Source organism: Bombus impatiens, unplaced genomic scaffold (genome assembly GCF_000188095.3).
Source record: "Bombus impatiens unplaced genomic scaffold, BIMP_2.2 scf_0543, whole genome shotgun sequence".
NCBI lineage: Eukaryota > Metazoa > Arthropoda > Insecta > Hymenoptera > Apidae > Bombus > Bombus impatiens.
In genome coordinates, this window is record NT_176962.1 from 2,082,798 (window position 1) to 2,106,397 (window position 23,600).

Consider the following 23,600-nt stretch of genomic DNA (forward strand, 5'->3'; position numbering starts at 1 on the left):
ATTGTCACAAACAGACGGAGAATGTTAGATCGAAAAGTATTAATAAATTTAAGAAATACAAAGCAAGTATATATGAAGAAACTCAAATTGTTCTTGGGTGTAAAACGCGTTTCACACAAACGAAGGTAAGAAAGAAAAAAACAATTCCATGTCGTTAATGATAATTCCTAGTCCTTACACAATGTGACGAACGGAAGTGGATAAATCACTTGTAACATCATCAGAGATCGCACTTTGCGTGATACGTTTGGTCTTCAAGTTCACGTCTGCGACGCTTCTTTTCACATTTACTTTTTATTTAAACGAACGTAATAAAAACAGATTAAACTTTCTCCTCCTCTTCTTCCTACTCGTATCATTTATTTCGAGGGGAAAGAGTCCTAAGAGAATACAAACGTGCCGTACAATGTAGAAACAATAAATTTGAGAAACTCGAAATTCGACCGAACGAAAAAGGAACCGACCTTGTGGAATAATATACATAGATCGATCGTGCTCGTGACTCGGCATGGCCGATGCTTATCAAAGATGACGATGAAATTTCGTGGACGCGTATTGGACAAGTGGGCCAAACTTCCGCACACGATCGTGTTTATTGCACGTGACCGGCATCACGGAACATTTTTGCGCGTTCTTTCGCGCGCTTATATAGACTTACGCACGTGCCATAAAAAAGAAAATTTGCATTGTCACGCGAATTGCAAGCACGTCGCTCTTAATCGCTAATTATAAAACAATATATCTGAAGTTGCAGGAGTTATATGTAAACGGAAATTATCTACACTTGGTGTTGATAGTGCTAAAAAAAGGTTGGCGTGTTTTCGTCGGAATGTAAATTAACCATTCTAGCGATCTAAATAAAGATTCATTTTTTCAATCCCTTCTTGACATTTTTATGAGTTTTAGACTTTACAATCCTGAGAATCTTTAACGTAATGACTGCCACGTCAGACATATTTGGTTGATGCCCCGGCAAGAACCCGTCATTCATTGTCGAATTACTCAGTTATCATGTATAGGAATGATTACTACATACGGTAGAGTATTATTTCGTTCCGTACGTCTACTTTGTACAAACATCTTTCACACACCGCGACAGAAGTTTCTTGATAATCTTTATGCCAAAAAAGTACACGATGACCTGGAAACCTCGGGCATTATCAAAAGCAGCGATTGCAGGGTACGAGACGCTTCAACAACTTTGGCTGTGTCTCGTTACCGTGCTTTCACGTTCGCAATATAAAAAGACCTGGCAATAAAACGCGGAGGAAAAAGAAAAAGCGAAAGAAAGGGGAATAAACACGCGACAGTTATTAGCCGAGATCAGTGGCCACGTCAATTAACATGCAACCGACGCGCGACTTACAATTCACGCGAGGTGATTCCTGAGTGGCACGATCGTCGATAGACCCGAAGTGTCTGTTTCCGTGCTCGTTACCGCGGTGACACGGTCGGTCGCCTAATAAGCGTCCACTGTGGAATGTTGGGCGATTCTATGGATCCCGACGTGGTCCTTTGACAGATCGTGGCTGCTCGATTGAGACATTAACCCGCCACGGACGAAGGAACGCGAGAGCCTAACGAGACACACGTAAGGATTTACGTAAAGGAGCGCAGCACGCGTCTCACAACGTAACAGAGTTATTTCCGAACTCGCGAATCGCGAACAAAAATCTCGCGCGCCGTCTCGACGGCCACGCGAACGAGAAGACCAGTTGCGAATACCTATTTCATAGAGTCACCGCGGAATCGATCGGTAAAAAGCAGGTTTTCCCAAGCTCGTTTCCGTTTACGACTGCGAACAAGCGATCGTATCGCGTTGCATCAGTGGTATTACGAAAAAATTATTTAATTGGACAACTTGATGGAAATATTGGTCGACGACGGGAGAATTCTTGCCACAAATGGATTAGAATCCTGTTCCAAGTAACTTCTGTCGTATTGTTACTAATGATTAACCTCTACGATCTAACATTGCTATTGTGAATAGATCTATACAGAGAATGTCGTAAGCATTTATTATATCAAGACACGACAAATTGTCAAATATTGGATGGATACGATGTATGACAATATTGCTCGATCATAGAGTATCAAGGGATTGTGAAAGAGTTAATTTGAGAACGTGATTTCCTAGGTGAATAACATTAAATGTGTTTGGCAATACTGATAATCGAGGATTAAGAGTCATATCGTTAATGTGCCGATTCTTCAAAGGTAGATTGCTTACTCATCTTCGTCGATCAAGGAATCTCTTCTATAATCAATTAGTACCTTTTGTCAGTAGATCGTACGATACGGAACATTGACAAAGCCTTCCATTCTGGTGACCGTATGAAATCACTGGATTAAATTCGAGATCTTCGATGACGAACTTAAATATTTGTGAAACTGGTTTTTACATTTTACGCAATTATAAGTCAAAGCTTCTGGATGGCTTACATAATTTATAAAAAACTAGAAAGAATGTTAAATTCTAATATTTGACGATCCTGAAATTGGCAAATGTGTCCTGGTTTCTTTACGAAAGCAGTTTCTAACGTTCCATTAACACGAATTAGCTTCATTAGCGATCAGAATAACTACAATTGTAAATAGAAGATCTAGTTTGGTAACGGCGCGTTCACATGCTTGGAGGAAACCTAATCACAATGTTGACGAAACATGGTGAAAAAGAACACAGTTTACACTCGAGAACCTCGAATATTATTAACACATATCGTGGCTGTCACGTAAAAATACGAATTCCGTAGACTACCTGCCAAGTGTCAGCGAAGCTGAAACAAAACGATACGTCACTCTAATTCTTAAACTTTTCTTCAAAACTTATGTCCTTTCAAAAATAAAACGCACCAGCTGAATCCTCCAGACGTAATACAATATCCTACGACTTTTCTTCGAGGAAACTTCGATATTACTTTATTCCTGCAAGTTATTTTGTTGTTTATATCATACCTCTTCCCTGACTCAAATAATCCTAATATAGAATTACGCGAATCATTTCCGCGTTTCTTATATCTTCTGTTGTCGGATCTAAGCTACGCCATATTTTCTCCTTCCTTCGTTACAACATTCCAGACTAATGATCTCTCCTAATATATCTGCAACAAATTTAATTATTCCGTAGAAAATTCAAAATTGAAGCTGCTTCAAATAACCTTACGTTACTATATTACCATTCGCAACAACATAGAAGGTCCCACTTCCAAATCATCGGGAACACTGAAACCACAAAATCCACCTCGGTGTAGGAGTAATTTCTAATCACTCATCGACGATGAGGAGGTGGAAAGCGCGGCGATTTTCCTATGATCGCGGTTTATTCCCGCCGCGTGGACCAATTCCAGCGTGGTGAACGTGGGGAGAGGCGCGTATCGGGCGCAAAAAGGAAGGGTGGAAGAGGCGTGCAAGCGGAACAACGTGATCGCGTCTGGCGCGGCAGTCGTAGGAGAGCCTCGTGACACACACGATCCACTTGGTGTATCCCTTTTGCCGCGAGTAACACGGTCGTTCTCTTGCTGATTCGCGGATCGTATCACAACTATATACACATATACACGGTATACACGGCGTTGGGCCTCCTCCGGTTGTCTCGTGTCGCGCGTTGGAGAGTGGGACACTGGCGCAGGGCCAGTAGGATCCACCGATATAAAGATCTACGGTCACACGAGCCGGGAGGTTACTCGTTTCTTCATCGTCGTCCAAGTGCAGCAGGACAGTGAGTGGTACAGCGCGGCCGCGAGCTGCTTTCCCGTGTTATGGGCTCATCTCCGTGATAACAAGTCCTATACATCGGTTCTATTCTATTCGTTTCGTTCGTATTTGTTGAAATTAATCGATTGAAATTAGTTGGAAAGACTATATCACATCGCGTGTGTAACTGGTTCGCGTAGATGAGCGCTGAGTAGCGTCGAATCGAGGGAGATATACTGGAACAGTGGATCGGAGCTTAGAAGAAGATCGTGAGTCCGCTTTTTTCCTTTCAAATTCATCGTCAACTTCGTGCGACAACCGTGTGAGGTCTCAGTGAAATAAAGTTATCTTTGATCGTCTTAATCGTTGATTTATAACGTTTAGATTTTTGTGAAGCAACGTAATAAAAGTACGTAGAATCGTTGACGCGCATTTTGGTATCGATCGAGAGAATCAGAACGACGTAATATCGTTTCGAAGTAAGTGCACTTCGGATATTACGACAATTACGATAAAGAAAGGCTAACGAAGACACGCGCGTCTGTCTTCTGGTACTCGAATTGGCGCGTCTTTGCGACTGCATACTGCTCAGGAAATTTATATAACGGGCACGATCGGCATAGTTTCTCGTGAATCATCGTCGAATAGCGGTTCACGTGTCGCGAGCCTACAACGAGTCAGGTAAAAGATCGGAGTCCTTGCATTTTCCGGCATGAATATTTATCGACAACATTTTTTTCTTCGTTTTATCGAACGGACGTACACGATAATTGTTAGTCAGCGGGGGATAAATATCGTGCCGGAGGAACGAAGTCGTTGGCGATCGGTTTGTCGGCATGACCGGACGCGTAGAAACGACGGACGATAGAGAGAACCGGATCGTGAGACTCGCGTGTAATGAATGATCGATGCTGTGACTAATATTATTCCAAACAGGCCGGGGTGCTTTCACAAATCGACGACGGAAAATATTCCCGTACAACTTGTGACATTTAGACACGCGCGATAACAAACCGTAGCTACCGATCGCCGACTACCGGTTGATCGAATTTATAGTACCTTTCTTCTTATCGGACGAACGAAAATGTCGTGACACTTCCGAGAAACAGGTTCGCTCGAACGCGTGGAATTATGCTCGACGGGATGTGGATTATTATTGTTCGTTGGAAGAGGGCAGACTCATAGAAGGGGGAAACGTTTCTCCGATCTCCCAACGCGGAAGACTGTCGACCAGTCTAGAGAAAGAAATCGTTCATCATGAAAATCTATAGCGACACCTATGGAAAATCGAAGAAAAGGAAAACGATTCGTTCCGCTTGCAACGATTCTCACGTAGTCACGTCGCATTAGACGTCCACAGTATCCGGTCAGTTCCACGCACCGCGAAAGTTAAGATTTCCGGCAGATCGATCCGCGTATACGGCGAGGCCCTCGTCACGTGTCCGCTTAATTACAACGTAGATTCGTCATTAACACAGCGGAGATCGACGTGCTTCCTATTCGCCGTTAACCGGTAGCTTTCACTTTGACATAACTGCAACGACGAAAACGAAGGTAAAAACCGGCGACATATTTTTGAGGGACTAGCGGACAAATCGTGTCTAGATCGTGTAAAAATTGACTGGGGATATAATACGGAGAGATATATGGGAACATTTAGCGATTTGTAACGCGATACCTTGTATTAAATTTTTCTATAACTTTCGTTACACCTCTCTTCCTCGATGGTTTTCCAAATGTATCTTTTGACACGTACTTACAATGCTATTGTATCGTACTTTGGTACGTGTGAAAACTTTTATCGCTCGCTCTTGTTTTCTTGTCACATCGAAGGATTGATGGTCCTATTGAGAAATTGTGAAGGCATAATATACCACGTAGCTATAACCGCGAGTAGGCGGATCATGGATGAATGGTAAGTTGGCTACAAAGTATTCGGAGGATGCATACTTTGCTCCAAGATTAGATTCAGCTTGAAAGAATGATTAAGAGAATTTATGTAAATGTACCTTCTACGAGATTTTTATCGGATTATAATAATGTTTCTATTATAAGAAATAAATAATTGACTATTTAATTTCAAAACAAGACCTGCTACAATTCGTGCTACATAATACGAAATTATTTCTAAACGATTAGGTACTTCTCGACTCTGTGTGTGTGTATTTCTAAAAAAAGTTCCTAAATAATTCATAGAATGCTATAAAACAGCGATTAACATAGAGATCAGATTCGCTAATACAGAATACCCAAATCTTTGCCAGGATAAAAGATAATTCGAAAACGAAATAAATTTGTTTTTTATCACCAATCCATTTACGAAATATATTAATAATAAATAATTGAACAATGAAGATCGCCTCTGGTGACCAACACGATATTCATCGCTAAATGCGGATCAGAGGGCGTAGCACGGATTCAATTGGGAGCTCGTTCGTCTCGGTACCCTCGAATTAAGCGTGTCAGCCAATGTCCATTCGCCTATCGTTCAGCAATTAAATGGAATTGTAACAAACGATCGTGCTCGTTTCGCGATTATTAGCATCGTGAACTCCAGCAACATCGGTTGAGCAACGCGTCCTTGTTTCTTCAGCAGGTCTAAGATCGCCTCGCGCTAGACAGGGGCGGAGCAAATTACGATCTAGGAATCTAATTTCCTTCGAGTGTTCCTCCGAGTTATCGCATTTAGACCGAGACCACCGGATCAAGAAAAGTGTTATTTACGTTCGACGATCGACAGACTCGTGCACGCGTCATGAAATAGAATCGCTGATCGGAGCACCGGAACCGCAACTATTTATCAAACTTGCGTAATTTCCCTTTCTGTCGAGTAAAAGAAAAATGCTATCCGCAGAGAGAAAGCGACAAAACGTTTAGTAAATTGTGTTTCACGATTTAAACGGTTTATCACGGGGAATAAGATGGAAACGTGTCTCCCAACGAATTCAAAGTTAGACTGAGAAATCGATTTAGTGTTTAATCGGATATAGCCCTTTCAGGTAAAATTCCAGATACATTCACGGCCATTGTATAATACGATGAACATTCTATTGAAAATAATTGACGTTAAAGACGTTAAAGATGAAATCCTTTTGCTTTTCTGGGAAGGAACAAACGCGAGCAAGCCCTTCGATGAATTACCTCGAAGCGATTCTATTAACGTCAACTTTGACTGCGACAGCTTTGATAAAATGAGCCTGTTCTTCCAAGAAACTACGTGTTGCGTTTTACTCGAGCGAAAACTGTGTTATCTGATAAAAATGTCTAAAATAAAAGTCGACTGGGTAATAAATTGCGGAGCGAATGACCACGAGCGCATCGAGTCGACGATAAATTCTTGCGATCTGGAGTACGAGAGCACGAGGAACGAAAAGAGAGACGCGACGAGTAAAAATATGTGACACGAACCTTGGCGTAACCTTCGTCGCGCGCTTTCCCTCTTGGTCCCTAATTGCGGCTATCAGAGTCGCGGGCGTGATATGACGACAAGCTCGACAGGGTCGAGAGGAAACGTGGGAATGCGCGCAAAACGGAACACAGATCGAACACATCACAGAGAAACGATTCCCAGCCGCCGTCATCTGGCTGTGATTCATAGAAGAACGTTATTAAAATTTATAAGTTAGTGAGAAACTAATGACTAAAAGATATTACTAACCGTTTGTATTATTATCAAATTTTTAAATAGTCAAATTTCACGAACTGCGTATAACGATAGAGCAAAGCTATGGGAAGAAACATTTAAAAAATTTATTTCAAATTATTATACGACAACCATAAAACTTATGTAAGCGAAAGAAGATGAAGAAGATATCGAAATTACGTAAGCAAATTTTGCAAGGTTTATCGCGTTGTTTTATTGGGTCAAGAGATTTGTTAAGATGGGCAACATTATGGTCGGATCGCATAAAATATATTACTAGGCACCACGCAGTTGTTAACAGGCCAGGTGACGAATAATTGCGTTTTCCAGCCGTAACCAGTTGAATTATAACGCTCATTGACAGGACGTTTCAACTTACGCAGCATGAAGACCTTGGTCGAAACGAGGTTTATTAAATGTTAAAAATCACTGAAAGTCCGACTAATCGGTGACTAATTGGAAACTAACGGCTAATTGGTGGATATAACAGTCCTTGGGATCGATTTTTGCCTAAAACGGACGCTTTAACCGGGACATCTACCTCATACGTGACGAAAGGTCATACACCAGAGTCGACTATTTTCTCGAAATACGGTACCGGTTCGCGGTCCCTGCGTTTATTTCGAATGCGAACAGGTGAGCGAACAAAGAGCGAAATTGTTCACGTACGTGTTGATGAAATTAGCGGAGCCGTGTTTATCGTACGAATTACTGCCACAGAGGTCCATAGTTTGTCATTGCTTGGCTCATTGTCAGTAGCAGAGATTCGCGCGAAAATTATTCTCAAGCCAAGTCACGTTAAAAATAATTTAACTCTTTACGTTACAATCGACGCTTTGATGTCATTGGACATTGACAATGCGCAAATTTTTATTTCGTTTCGATAAAAAGTTGGAGAATAAATATAGCTGCGTGATGGCGCGAGTAATTTTCAAAGTATGAATGCTTTCCTTAAATTACTTGGAACAATACACCGTTTCTATCGACGATCGGAACAGGTATCGCAGGAATAATTCAAGGCAGGAGAAATCTGCATATCCTTGCGCCGTGAAAAATTTCGTCATTTGTTTGCAATAATAAATCCAAAAAGGGGGATAAAAATGAAAACGAAAAATGACGATGTTCGCGCGGTGGAAAAATTGGGCCGTTAACCTTGTCTGACCGGTACCTACAGCTTTTACAGTCGCAACAAAAACGTAAACCGGTATTGGTCGCATACGCTATATGCATCCTGATAAGCCTCCGTATAATGCGCGTCGGAATATCTTTAATAAAAACGACATTTCTCCCTTTTGGTTAATCGTATTATGGAGAAAATCGGTCATAAACATTTCTCTCCTTTCTGACGACAAATTGCGGAATGTAAATTAAAGATTCCGCATATTATTAAAGCTCCATTAAAATGCAAACATCGTAATTATGGAAGAAAAATTAAAAAAAAAGGGGTAAATCAATTCTTTCCTTATAAATATCCTGCAGCGTTTATGTGAAAAAATTAAAGATATTTTGTGATATAAAATAATGATTCATAAATTAAAGCTATGATAGTGTTGAAATAAACGTTGTCTAATTTCCATATTTCATATTTTACAATCAATAGAATAGAAGATATTCGACGACAAAAAAATCATCGAAATTGATTGTTTTTTTACAACCGTAATAGCGCCTCGAGCAAATCCTGTTCGTCAGAATCTACAGTCCTAAACAACAGAATGCTATATACATGATGAGTCACGTACACATTATATCCGAATAGCTGTGTTCATCGAAACGGAGATGCGGCAGATACATCGCGTTCTCGCGTGCAATACACACTACCGTTAAAGGAGCCACGGGTGCCGAGGAGAGAAGAGAATAATCCAGTAGAGCCGCGGGATGAACGAGACGAGCATATTATGCAAGCGAGTTGCCTTGCAGTGCAAGCCGGTCAATGCCAAGGTGTACAACTACGGTCGCTGATACTCGTCTCTGTTAGTCTCAAGCCGGCAACCTCATCACCGATAACTTCGAAGCGAAAATCAACCTCGAATAAGTTCTTGAATCACTGATCGTCTAGATCGCGCGAAGGCGAATTAACGAGGCAGTATGCCAGCTGGCCGCTCGAGTTGAAGATAAAGCAACTTGACGTGTAAGGATAGTAAATTTTTCGAGAGACTACATAACAAGAAAATTTCGAAACGAAGCAACGACCGACTTGGAGTCAAATAATTGAGTTCGAAACGAAAAGAAACTCTGAGCATTAAGCATTTGGAAAAGAGCATTAAGAAAAGATGCAGAACTTGCATAAAAATGTTTCAGAAAATGAATGGAGGTTTGAATTTGTAATTTCGCAGAATATTAATCGAACTTGGAAGAAGATTCGACGTGTGTACCTGCAGACCAATATTTTTGAAATTGTTCACATTCTTTCCGAGTAATTAATTCCAGAAATTTTAATACATACGCGATACAAACTCATTAGCCAAATATCTGGAATTCTTCGAGACGTCTATAAATATTTCGAAAGGCGAATGACGTCGATTTACACGGAGGGTTTTCAATTTTTACAAGAAACTAAAATCATGAAACAAAAGCCTGATGATTATTTACATTAAATAGATATTACGCAATTATCGAAATATCTTCAAAATCTTCGGTTATCTGCAACAGTTTTTCTGCAAAAAGCCCTTTTCTTTTCTAAAATTAGATTCCTCCATTTGAGACAGATACTCCACTTTACTGTTAAACATCGTGACAAAAATAAATCAAAGTCGACGCTGGATTCAGCTTTCACCGTTTCGTTACATAAATGCAAAGTCGCGAATAACGCGAATAGTGTGAAAATTTGGAAATTTGCGAAATTTCCTACAGTTATCCTATTTCTTCGAACGTCGATGTTGAAAAAGAAAATTATAAAAAGCTTTCTGTCCAACGTACATCGTAAAATACGTGACTTGTGCGCTTCGAGAACAAAAAGCATGAAAATAAACCAAACGAGAATAAATTCTAAACAAAATTGCAAAATGAAGAAAACAACCTTTGTTCCTTTGGTGCAAGGAAAGAGAACACGTTCTATGTCAAAGGCGTGAGATTGTCAAGAAATTATGACATAAAAAGAATCGACAGGTAGATGACGAAAGAAATCACAAATCTTGTCTTATGGCGTGATAGACTGGTTCTTGATCAATGCGACAGTGCAATGTAACAGACAATATATTTATGGGTCAATGACTTAGAAACCATAGATAAGTAATATGTTAATAGTTGGCGTAACATTGAATCACACATGTTGTAACCATTATGTAGTTCCGATTCGATAAAAGCAAGTTACGTCTGTGGCCAAGTTTAGCTTAAACTCTAATTTCAATTTCAATTATTTACACTGAGAAACAACGATAAAAAAACGAAACTTAAATCTACCATCATCAGGTTATTTACTTTTTCCTTTATCTTATATCGAAATATTTTTAACCACCAAGTAACATAATAGGCAGAATATCAGAAAGAATAGACTTTTATCCTATCTTTTCTGTGTTCTTCGCGTTTGATTGCTCTAAAATATTCATCAGAGTAACAGTTCTTCAAAATACTCGTACAGAATAACTATAATTTAACAAGCTTAATTCCGTGATAAAGTGGACGAAGGAGGGTAAAGTCATTCTGTCATAACAGGAAGCATAGTTAAACGAGCGACGCGCCGAAAGTTGCTCGCAGGTGTTAGCACGGCGTTAAGGAATTAATGCTGCTCAGCGAGCACGACGTGAAACAAAAAGGAAAGTAGCTGAAAGCGTAAATCGAATTGGATAACGCGCGCGCGGGAGCCTTACGCGAGGCACGCGCGCTCGTCACACGAGCTATGCAACGTGTTGCCTCGGTATGGCTCTTTCTTTCTCTGTTCCTCCATGGCGTTTCCGAGGTTTCAATCGAACGATATTTGATGGATAAATCGCTGTTGGAATCGGCTCCTGAACCGCACACAGCCTTTCACCGCCTCTGACGAACCGCCGCCGCGTCGTTCCCTCACCGCGATTCAATGCCATATCGTTGCACACGCTTTTGATGACCTGCATTCAAGGCCACGTGCTAGCGCGCGCCGTCAAGTCGCGACCAAAAACGAGATCGATAGTGTGAACCTATCCAATTTCATAAATTTATATTTTTCTGACTGTAAAATTTCTATAGAGTGTCATCGAACTAACGGCATAATTTTCAATGAGGTCAAATTGGAAACGTAAGGCGGACACGTATAATTTTTTCGTATCAAGGTTCATTTCCAAATATAATGACGTTGTCGCTATACTTCGTCGAATGTTATATCGAAGCTACCAAGGAAGTTATATGAATATCTTATCAAGAATTTACGTGAATGGACATAACGCCGAAGTCAATGCACGACAGTACGTAAGCAACCGGTGACTGTCGAGTAAAGTCAGTGATCGTATCGAAATGATTAACACATCGTGCATTCGAGTTACATTTCCCAGTCTTCCCAAACATTTTCAATAAATACGCTGTTTTATACGCGAACTTGATCCCATACACAATGTGAAATAATGTGTTAACAATCTAAATATTGTGATAACAGTATCGTTTCAAATGCGCTGTAGTACTGCGCAGAATTGAAACAAGCTAAAAAAATTAACTACGTACATTCGGCTATTCATTCCCATACCTATTTACATCTACAAAGACCATGATATACTATGGTTACTCTAGACACTGAATTACAAACGTGACTTTACTACTAGCCGAGTACGCGACTTTCCTCGAGCTATTCGAAACGAAATCGCTCGGATCAAGAACTGCACAGTGGCAGGACTAGAAAATCTGGCTTCGAGAAACGATATTACAGCAGGTTCGGTCGCAACGATAGCGTAACCGCACTTACCACGCCACAGAGATCGTTCTTCTTACATCACGTCGCGAAAAATCGACAATCCGCGTTGCGGAACGCGTAGAACCGCCCGGCGTACGACGTTCGTCAGTTTTACGATAGTTCGTCAAATCGGTCGGCCCTTTGCGAACACCCAGAAATGGAGCACCGGGAGAAACGAAGCTTTTTCTTTCTGACTCGAAGGGCTTTCAGTCCGTGACTAGTAGGATGAAATTAAAATCACCTCTACGGTGAATTTGAAATGTCGTATCTGAGCGGTTATGCTAATTATTTGTTTGAAATTTCGCATACGTTGCGCTTAACCTGTTGCCGAACTCCAGATAAAATATGAGTAAGTTAGCCTTCACGTTTAATCTATGATTTATTATTAAAGTCGAGAAGAATCTAAATTTTGTGCATTGTTCTTGCAGAGCAGCGTGTTTTGAATTCAGCTGGAAATTCCTGATTAAATTAGAAGAGAAGTAAATTCCTAAGAACGAATCTATTACATAAGCAGAATGTAAAAGACCTATGCAAAACTATCAAGAAATTAAACTCATCGCTCTGTTCTTAGAATCTCATTTTATTCAAAGGTAGTAAATTATTAATATCAACGAACCGCGTCCACACGGCCACTGGCAATTTCTCAAGTCTGTAGGAAATTAATTTAGAATCCAATTAAGTAATCAGATCTGCTTACAACGAATTAACCCCTTCTCGTTAATGCCACAACTGTATTAAAACGTTCCTTAGTCCAACTCGCTGAAAGGTGAAAACCGCGTGCATCGATTAAAACGTTCCAAGAAACACTTAACAAAGCATCTTGCATTTCGATTGAAACTGATTTAAAAATCAGAACATTAAGTAAATCTATCAGAATGAAACTATCAGAGTGCCTTATCTACGATCGGAGACATCGTTGCCTGAACTAAAGAAAGCTTGATCCCGTAGCCCGATTTGCGTCATTTAAATCCCTTATCGAGTAAAAAGGCTGACAATGCGTGGTGCACGAAAGTGAAAGCCTACGTTTCGAAATCGTTTTTCGTATAGCGATCTGAGCCAAGTGGATTCATGCTACCTGCCGCCCGATCGAGGCGAACGTTCGACGAACAAGACGGTATCGCCATCCAGCAAAGAGGCGGCGATCGCGATCGCGTGAACCGTACGAATCTTAACTGGCAACGACTTCCTCCTTTCCAGCTAGACGTATCGCTTGGAAATGGCTCCACCTTTCGGAACAAACGTCCTTGAGCGAACCAGTGCACCGGGAAAGGTGATGAAAACCGGCCAGTCACGTGTACCATGCCGGCGCGAGCGGTTGTTCGCCAGCTTCGCCTTCTTGTCGCACGTTCCATTGATTTTCTGATCGATGTTTGTCCTGTTAAAGTGTCTATGAACCGGGACAACACGTCAGAACGCTCGATAGAAGGATTAGAAAACATTTTACTCGACTTTTACACCTAGAATACCGTGAATGCGTTAGATGGTTCAGACGTACGTCTTCGTTCGTGCTTTTTTTTCTCAAAGGAGAGTGAAACGAATATTGTCAGTGGTCGTGTATTAGTTGGTGAGATGTTTGAAAGTGTTTCCCAAGGAAAAGTTAGACGATCGTGTCTCCAGGGACGTGACTGACCTTCGAAAGACGCGTTCTGGCGACAGGAGTCTTCCTCGTGGTAGAAGCAGGTCTTGCGGTCGCGAGGAAAGCGAACAGCTGACGCGAGAACAGCAAATGCGTTTTAAATTAGCGGACTGCTGCATTCGTGTCGGACAGCCGATCTCAAAGTCATTGCTTCCGAGGTGGAGAAAGCAAAATACACGCGATGGTTAGCTCTCGATCGGGACGCGTTAAGCGAGCAATCGTCGGCATGCGGATTAGATTAATCGTTATCTGTTCGAGCGTCAAATAGCTTCCCGAAGAAGATGATTTAAAGACAGAGACGGAATTAAACAAAGCCGATTTCCATGCGGAGGAATTCCTCGATTCCGTCACGTTTTCGTTCCGTTTCGATTAAAAAGCCGCTCGCCGAGAGAAATCGCTGGCACTCGTGGTAAAGTATCATCGCGTGTGCGTGTGTGCTCGTTCTTCGTTTGAAAAACCTACGTTCCCCTCGGAAGAAGCGCATTATTGCGTGTGGCAACTCGATTACACACCATTCACGACGTCCTGCTGAACGATTATCGTCCAGATTCGCGACCGCTCCGGAAACCGAGAGAAAGGTACTCTTTTAGTCCCCGTAACATGTTATCAGTGTATTTGATAGTTTAAAAAGACGTTTCCGATACAACAGTCTCGCGGAGAACAGTGAAATCTTGAACCGACGGTGGTATTTTTTCAATATTTTCTGATAGACAAGTATCTTTTTAACACGTTTTATAAATATTTTTTATAGGTCGCAAATTTTTTGATATCGAACGTTTTTTAATAGTCTTGAGGATTTTCTTAAAACCAAATGTCTTTTTTCCTCCCTTGGATCAGTTTGAAAAGATAAATTATTTTCATCGATGTTCAACCATATTAACATTTTCCAATTACGAAACTCTTCAACACTCACTAACTTCTCTCTAACTCGTCCCTCAAACAATGTCCAAGCCATCAATTACTCTCCTAATACCTCATTCAAGGACTATCGTCGTCATTCCATTTACAAAGGACCGTAAACAGCTAATTGCCAACATTACCACTATCATTCATCGTAATAAGAACAAAAACTGCAGCTTCATTATCCTTTTTACCGATGGCAATAAATCACAAAGCTCAATTAACTTCGTTTCAAACATCCTTCGACTTTGCTTACCGCATTCAAAGATCCGCAGGGATATGGATAAAAATAAAAGGCAGTAAATTCAGTTTCTTGTCGGAAACTTGGTACGACAAAGTTACTTCCGCGATATCGACGACTCTGACGTTGGCCGTGGCTAACGCAACGTGCGCTGGGCGAATGCAGAAACGTGAGCTTAGGTTTGTTATTCGGTTGCAAGTGATTACGAGCGCTAGTACTCCAGTGACCCGTGAATGTTTGTCGACCGCTCACCGACTGTTCACGAGGGAAAGGCGTGGTCCCCTCCGGTCCCACATTCCCATATTATTGCAATTCACGTAAATGGGCCTGACGAATTCGCCAATTTCAACCGTGCGGTCTCAACGTTCCTCGGAAATTTAGTAACTGTTCGATGAGGGAACCTTTACTCAATTTCTCGCGTTCCATTCTGCTGATTTTATCGAAATACATTTAGAAAATAGAAAAGTGAAAATTGACGGGGAGATTCCGTTAACGATAGGAAGAAATGTCGATTCTTCCATTGAGATCCTAGTCACGATTCGAAGAATATTATCTTTCTAATTTCATCGAACTCTTCTTCAGAAATACTATCGATGATCCTAGGGGAAAGTTGCTTATTCTTTAAATTTACGAAATTTACATCATTTTACTGATTTCGTGGAACTGTATAGGAGAAGTATAATGTAAAATCGAAAGTTCGTACATGTAGATTCTCGTTCAAGCTCGTCATTCAGTCCGAAGAGTCTCCCGCGTATTTTAATATCAGTTTCTAATAACAGGAATTATTATTTCCATGCAATAGTTGAGAAAATGTTGCCGTTTCAATGGGGAAAGCAAAGTTACTCCCGTGGAACGGAAACACCTCCACAGAATAAACTTATACTTTCGTTGCGCCAGGTGGCAGTCACCGTATGCCTTGCGACGAACAACTCGAACTGCTCTAAAAGACACATGATGTGATTACAAGATTGAACGGTATTATCAAAATTACCGTACGATATACATCGCGACTGTGAATATAATTCACGTGATCGTAGTCAAACCTCATTAAGTAATTCACACCAAAACAGTCGCTTTGATTTTTCTTGGGAGACATAAATATATCGTATTTATGCAATAAAATATAAATCCTAAGAAAAAAAGATACCGATGCTATATGAATATGCCAGATGAAAACATTTAGATATTAAGATACCGAAGATATTGTTTCATAGATATTGAAGTAAAAATAATGAATACCATTTACATCATACTGAACGAAACGTCAAGAGTTGCTTAATTTCCGTTGCAGATGATGCCGAGAAGATTTCCTGTGCGAAAGCTCCTCCTGGTAGCAGTGTTAGCGACCTGCTTGTCAATCGTGACATCATCATCGAGCAGGGAGAGACGGAATGTCGGTGCGGACGAACCTAGTCATGGAGCAGACAGGACGCACACACCAGCCGGCCGTAGTTTCAAGTCATCGACCAGCAGAGACAACGAGATAACTACGGAAGCCGGAAGGAAAGTGTCGCACAAACTGATTGGAGGCCACTTGCGAGCGGATGCGAAGCAAGAAACGTTCTGGGATGACGGTATCCTCTTATCGTCTGCTGGAAACGGGAGGGAGACGAAGGCTAATCGTAAAGACGAGGATGACGAGAAGAAAACTCTCTCTCAACAAGTGAAAGAAGGGAAATACGGTCTGATACAGAACGAAATCTACGGAAGTCAACCTAAACGACCAGGAATAATCAGTTACTTAGGCAATCCGGAAGTACCAAAGGACACGATCGACAATTTGGGTGGTCTCGATGAGGATGAAATTTGGTTGGCTGAGAATCACGTATTAGTGTTGAGAGGAGGGAAATTTCCTGGCCATGAGACGCCGCAAGCCAACGGAGACAGCACGCCGACCTGGCCACCGATCGACAATTACAAAGCACCCAGGAGACAGGTCAAGATACCATCCAAGCCAAAGGTACCGCCGCCCTTTCCCATTCAACTCACAGAGGGCGGCCCGATACAGATCATCGGGCCGAATGGCACCAAGGAGATCGCCAATGCCACCGTTGACTACAGAAAGAATCCTTTATTTACCAAGGGATTACTATCGGAGGATGGTCCACTCTTCGCTGTTATAGCCAACGGGACTATCGTAATGTCCGATATGAATTCAAAGAACGCATCTTCGGAGGAAGAAAATTCAAGCATAAAGAGTAAGGACGATAAGACAGATACCGTACCACCTGGCAGTTTTCCACCCTTCTATCACGCAATTCCACCTGGTGCAGTATTCGTGCCACCGCCGAATAATCAGTCGGAGTATGACGAAGAAGATCAGTCTATTTACTATCCACCGCCATACAGTTTTCAATATCAGCAAGATAATACGACAGCTGTGCCACCGGGTCCTCTGGTTCCAGGAATTATACTTCCACCACCGCCGGACTTCTTCTCTGCTCTCGAGGACAAGAAGACCACGACGAAGAAGTACACGAAGCGACCAGAAACTACTCCCGTACCAAGACCCAGACCTACCTATCTACCACCTAGGAAATTAACTACGAAGCAATATAAGAGTACCACTACAGTGCCAAACCTAACGCAAACCATAAAATCCAGGACGTCCATTGGTATGTCGGGTGTTACAAAGACGTACGGTCGAACAAGGTATAAAAATTTTACGGACAAAAATTTTACCACCAAGCCCAACGTAAGGACAGTCCCTTATATAGAAATTACGACATCGACGCCGGATAAATCGACTACGCTTGATAACCCAGAATTCTACAACATCGGTTCGTTAGCACAAAATCACGTAACCAATCAAGAGAATATACAAGAGAAGAATGAAGCGTGGTCGCGTCTAGTGACCAGTAAAACGATTCCGATAGTGACGTACTACACGTCCACGCAGTCCACCTTGGAAAGACCTGTGGAAGTAACGCCGGCCTCGATAAAGAGTATTATTACCACTAGTAACCCGGAACGATCGCCCAGTCAGGCTTCTTACTACTTTTACGAAGAATCTCACGAACCACCTTTTCATACCACTCCAAATTCGATTTATTACAAGACTACCACCGAATCGCCTTTTTATGAAACTGTGACGCAACCACGAGCCGAGGAAAAGAAAAAGCAGTATTACAACGTGGAGGCAATTCCGTCGCGAGAAACATCGAAGGACTACAGTATCAAGTTTATCGGCTCTCCGGTGAAAAATTCCGCGCCCATTCGCTACAGTGACACGACAGTCACGCAAAGCTCACCGAAGTACGAGAGCGGCTCGACGAGAACTCAGGGTCAACGAATATTACTTGATCACGCGCCTCTTTACTATCAAGCCATATCTGCTCGTCCAGCCGTCTCTGTGCAGCCCTATTACACCACCTCAAAGCCACAGGCTTATTACAGGCAAGAGGCGAAATCAAAGCCGATTTATCAGTACAGTTTCGAAGCAGCGGACTACTCGAAGCATGGAAATCAAAGGCAGCAGTACGAGCAAGAGCAAACTAACGCATTCAATGAGTATCAGAACGTTAAAGTCGATGGAAGGTATAATAATCATCGATACGATTATGAGAATGAATCAGTGCCTCAGAAGAGAGTGAGGCCGCAACCGTATAAGAATCAACAGCCGATCTATCCTTCGACGACAGCGCATTCAGCGATAAGTACCACGGACAATCCTCAACATGCTTATTATACTCAACAGGACGAGAAGTTCCTGGATGATGTCACGAAGGAGTATTTCACCATCTTTGGCAAGAAGATACCGCATAAGGGTATACCGAGCACGACTCCCATGTACTCCAAGACGAACAGTATTACCGAAAGACCGGATTACGTGAATACCTATGTGGAGAATTACGACACCCCCGAATCGCCTATGTATAAGACACCTAAGGTTAAAGTGCATTACGGAGACCAGTCTCAGAGACCATACTCCCTCAAAGACGACATTCTTGTCAACTACAGGCGACCTCTGCCTCCTATTAATCCCGACAGTGAATTCATCACGGTGGTCGATCCAAACCAACAACAGCCACCCAATTATAGAATACCCAACAGGGATGACCAACCCTTGGCAGCGATCCGCGCTTATCCACCGCAGCCACTCGTGAGTCCAAGAAACGGTCCACCCACCAACTACGTACCGGTCGTAGAATCTCCGGAAGAGCTAGACGACACGTATCCCCAGCTACCCATATCGTTGGAAGACGATATCAAAGTGAACTACCGCCACCCACGACCTACTATAAATCCAGACGCCGAATTCATCGACCCGATTCCAGTGCAAGAGAACCAGCCGGAGAAGCCAAAGGCCTATTTCGCGTACAGATTGCCAGGCGATGGGGGTCACTTTTACTTCCTAACGCCGCAGGCGATCACGCAGAGGCCGGAGCAGAACGCCGGTCACCTCTACTCAAAGTCGAGAGGAACGAGGCTACTAAGACGTCGACGGAGGCCAGACAACGTGTGATACGTGTACGCGACGAGGCAGCCGCACAATGCCATACCAATCATCGGGGACGCACGATGGAAATGCGTGTCATATGGAACGCGACGCGGAAATCAACGTCAGAACGTTGTGTACCGTTATTAGGATATTTATTCTATGTGTAAATATATATACGGATATATCTTGTATGCGTAATGTACAATTAAGTTAGATGGTTATCGACGCCTCAGTTACGCTATATAAAATGCTTAATTTATGTGACCTAACTTCTCCCCTTCTCCCCAACCCTGCTTTAGAATGATACAGATGCGATATTGTGTGTAACGCCGCTTGTGTGCGACGATAGGTATGCGCGAGTACTTTGAATGACCGTCATGTACTCGCGCGTTGTCTGTGATTAATGATCGATAGTAAACGCATACCGTGTACATATAGTTATGATTGACGATGTAGAGATTCAATTATAGAGCTCCGAGTGCATTTTTCATAAACCGTGTTACACGAAATATATTATATTCGAACATGCATGAAATAAACATTGCTTAGAAAGACAAAGTTTCCTTCCTTGTAAGCAAAATATTGATAAAAGCATGACATATTATTAGAAAAATCACATATATGGTGCTCACATTTGATTATCATATCGGTATTATTTTATGTTAATTCTTGTATGATACTCTACGAATTTTGTATTATTCGAGGAATTTATTGTAAATATATATGCGATGAATATAAGTGACGTTCTTAATAGATGGTATTATTATTGTAGGATTAAAATAGTAAAGTATCTTTTTTAAACAATACGTGACTTCCAATTTAATGACAAATGATTTTTAAGAAATCGATCGTTTAAAGTTGCATAAAAATAAATACATATTTAAATCTAAAAAATTCCAAACACAAATTCATGAGCCCTTCCTTAGAAGCCATGACAAAAATAAGTAAAACCACATGAGCACTATACCCTTAATCATTGTTCACGAATATGTAGTAAATATAAATAACTCGGCGATAGTTAGTAGCTGATTGATAAAAATAAACAATGCAAAGAATGTAGACTTACCGGTGTCGATTTCTTGCGTCTGTGTCGGATCGGGCAATGGTTCATCGTGTAGTCGTAAATAAACCTCCATTGCACATTTTGCTGCTTTAAAATAAAATGGATGAGCTCGTAGCACGTCTTCTAACCTTAGAAGACCCACGTAAGACCTCAAGGTCATCTTTCTCATACAGTAGGTATGAAAGTCGAATTGATCCTCTATGATTTCAGAAAAGTGCTATAATTGATAGAAATCGTTTGAGAGCGGCTAATAATAAATTATTACTTGCAAATATAGGATGTTAAAACCTACCCTGTCAACTTCGTGACATTTCTTTAATGCCTCCCCATACTTTCCAAGGCGTTTGTAAGCGTTAGCTGCTTCTGTCTGAATCCACATACACTGCATTTCATTTAGATTCTCCATGGCTAAAACCCCTTCCCTAGTAAACTTGCCACACGTTTCTTCCGCTTCTTTGATGAGATTTGCACGCAACATATACTTGGCACATTTAGAATTAATATATCGATCTGCTGTGTCTAATCCTTGCGCTTCGTCTAACCACTTATAAGCCTCTTGAACATTACCAGCATGCTAAGAATGTACACGCACAATTAATTACATTATTAAAGAAATATAAATATACATTACAAAAACCGAACACAGAATTTACCTTATAAATGCGGCCTTTGGTAACAAAAAGTTCTATAAGTGTAGGTGTGTGTTCTATGGCAGCATCAATTTCATTTAGCGCTTTTTCTGTAAGTCCAAGATGGTCGTAATGTTGTGCTAAATAATAATAAGTCCATAACAGTGCCGAAGCTGGCTCTCGCGCATTGTCTTTCTCTTGGTCGCTAAAATGCCCATGAGCTTTTAATGCTTCCTTGTATTCCAAAACCAAAGACTGTATAGTATCAACCTTCTGTTGATCGTTATATAGAGAACGAAGATTTACAAATAGGGGTGGTACACCTTTATGAAGGCCTATGGTGTAAATAAAATATCAATAAGTAACTTAGACTCTTTGTAAAAATATTTTCAATAAACAAATCGTACCTCTTCGTAAGTACCGATCTACTAATGTTTTAAATTCATCCCCTAATGCATAATTTAGTTGTAAGCGACGCGGCGCTAACGCTCGAGGAAACAATTCTTCGTATCTTTGGAGCATAGCTAATGTTTCTTCAGGTTTTGTGTGTCTTTCAGCCTCTGCTAGCCTAGCATAATAAGTTGTGTTTTCAGGATTTATATTTAAAAGTTCTTTATAAACCTGTGCTGCTTCTGCATATTGTTTTAATTGTAATCTTAATTTACCTACAAAAAACAGGAAATTAGTTTAAAAAAAATTATTGTAAAACACTTACAATTAGTTTTCATAATTTAGTTGTAGAAATTTATAACATACCATATGTTTCTTTTACAGTAACTTTATCACAAATTTGATCACTATACTTGTCAAGATGTTTCAATGCTTGTTCACATTCCCCTGATTCCTGGATAACCATATTTTGGTACAATAGCAACTCACTGTGTTCATAATCATAACAAATCTGCAAATATTAAAAATATCTCAATATTACATATTATAATATTATCAATATTAAAAAAAAATAAATTCGATATTGCATTATTTAATACAACATTTTTTCTTTTTACATAATATTAGAATACATACCATTGGGGAATTTCGAAATGTGTCCAAAATTTTAAGTGCTGTTTCATAGTCCTTTAATAAATGATATGATATAGCGAAACCAATCCATGAAGCACGCTGTGTAGGACGTAACATAAATAACTGGTACCTTGTGTCCTAAAAAAAAATATGGAAATAAATACTACTATTAAATAAAAATTACGTTGATAATGCCATTAATGAAAAAGAAACAAGAATAAAACAAATTACACATATACAATAAATAGAAATAAGGTCCTTCATATAAAGGATTTACCTTATAGCCCTCCAGATCCCTCATCTGAATTTGAAGCAGCGATAAGTCCCTAAGAATTTGAATGTTATCCTTGTCCCATTTAAGGGCATTTCTATAACACTTAATGGCTTCATCATATTTCTTATCCGAGCGTTGTAAAAGTCCATAAACGTGCCAACAAACATGAGATTGCAAATCATTCCTAAGACCTCTCCGGACATGATCGTATGCTTCTTCTTTGCGACCTAAGCAGTTCAGAGTGAGACCTTTCATTGCCAAGGTCTCTCCATGTTCACTAAATTTAGGGTTTGATAAAATTTGCTTTGCAAACTTTATCCCATTTTTATACTGTTTGTGTTCGTAACACCTCTGCAAGAAACATAAATACGTTTCATAGGATAAAACGTTTTCATGATTTCAATACTATGTACTTCAATAAACTGGCATTATAAAGTATCGTAAAAGATAAACAAAAAATCATGTTTTCATTCATAAGATCGGTAAAATTTTTATGACCCATGATTGCCAGTGAATTTTTCACAATTTTTCGAAGAGTGCTTCATCATTACAGCATGATGAATACTCTTATTAACCGGAGAGTGGGGTCCAAAACAGAGCGTTTTGATTACATATTACTCACCAGAATTCGTTTAAACAAGGCATTTTCTTTGGGTGGCAAGGGATTGCTGGAGGGCATTTTTGTATAAATACAAAAATATAGGGCCTTTTCCACCCGGTAAACTTAATTTTCACCACAAAACCTCGTGGCCACAAACGAAGAAGTCGATCTTCGATCACGTGATCATCTGCGACAATGCTGTTCCGCCGGAAGTTCTACATCCACGGTGCCGCACACTTTAATATATTATATAGTTTTTAGAAATTTATTAACAAGAATAATACGTTCTTTGTGTACGTTCGCGTTTATATTTCGTTATCTTTGATGCTTTCGATGATTTTACCTTTTTCGGAATTGCATGAAATACGAATTTCTAAGTAATGATAACCAATGATACTTAAGAAGCATTTCTATGAAATTACAAAGGTTATGAAGGATATGATATCGTTTGAATCGTACGCGAAGAAAAATTTAGCTTTCTAACGTATACATATAACAAGGTTGTTTTTTAAATACATCCTATATGAATTATGTAAATATATTATAAATATATTATAAAAACATTATTTATACTCCTTGGAATCTTCTATAACATTAAGTG

At 40.5% G+C, this 23,600-nt stretch overlaps 2 protein-coding genes across 4 annotated transcripts in view; one reads left to right on the forward strand and one right to left on the reverse strand.

The window, feature by feature from the left end:
* Positions 1 to 23,213, reverse strand: part of LOC100740150 (N-alpha-acetyltransferase 15, NatA auxiliary subunit) — a 45,379-nt gene extending 22,166 nt beyond the window's left edge. The window contains exons 1-8 of the mRNA XM_003491258.3: positions 23,021 to 23,213; positions 22,402 to 22,749; positions 22,128 to 22,262; positions 21,858 to 22,002; positions 21,509 to 21,766; positions 21,126 to 21,436; positions 20,765 to 21,046; positions 20,476 to 20,689 (exon numbers count right to left, since the gene is read on the reverse strand). Coding sequence (XP_003491306.1) covers positions 20,476 to 20,689; positions 20,765 to 21,046; positions 21,126 to 21,436; positions 21,509 to 21,766; positions 21,858 to 22,002; positions 22,128 to 22,262; positions 22,402 to 22,749; positions 23,021 to 23,077 — 1,750 coding nt within the window. The 5' untranslated portion in view covers positions 23,078 to 23,213. The remainder of the gene's footprint in view (positions 1 to 20,475; positions 20,690 to 20,764; positions 21,047 to 21,125; positions 21,437 to 21,508; positions 21,767 to 21,857; positions 22,003 to 22,127; positions 22,263 to 22,401; positions 22,750 to 23,020) is intronic.
* LOC100740269 (adhesive plaque matrix protein) lies at positions 3,511 to 20,160 on the forward strand. Of its 3 annotated transcripts, none has more exons than XM_003491259.4 (2): positions 3,511 to 3,962; positions 16,260 to 20,160. In XM_003491259.4, exon 2 carries the CDS (start codon positions 16,260 to 16,262, stop codon positions 19,431 to 19,433), a length of 3,174 nt encoding a protein of 1,057 aa, XP_003491307.1. In that variant the 5' UTR covers positions 3,511 to 3,962; the 3' UTR covers positions 19,434 to 20,160. The 3 variants fall into 3 exon arrangements, with proteins under 3 accessions (XP_003491307.1, XP_033177844.1, XP_012243650.1); XM_033321953.1 differs by lacking the exon at positions 3,511 to 3,962 and adding an exon at positions 5,590 to 5,608; XM_012388227.3 differs by lacking the exon at positions 3,511 to 3,962 and adding an exon at positions 13,455 to 14,405.
* Positions 23,214 to 23,600: the final 387 nt, after the last annotated feature.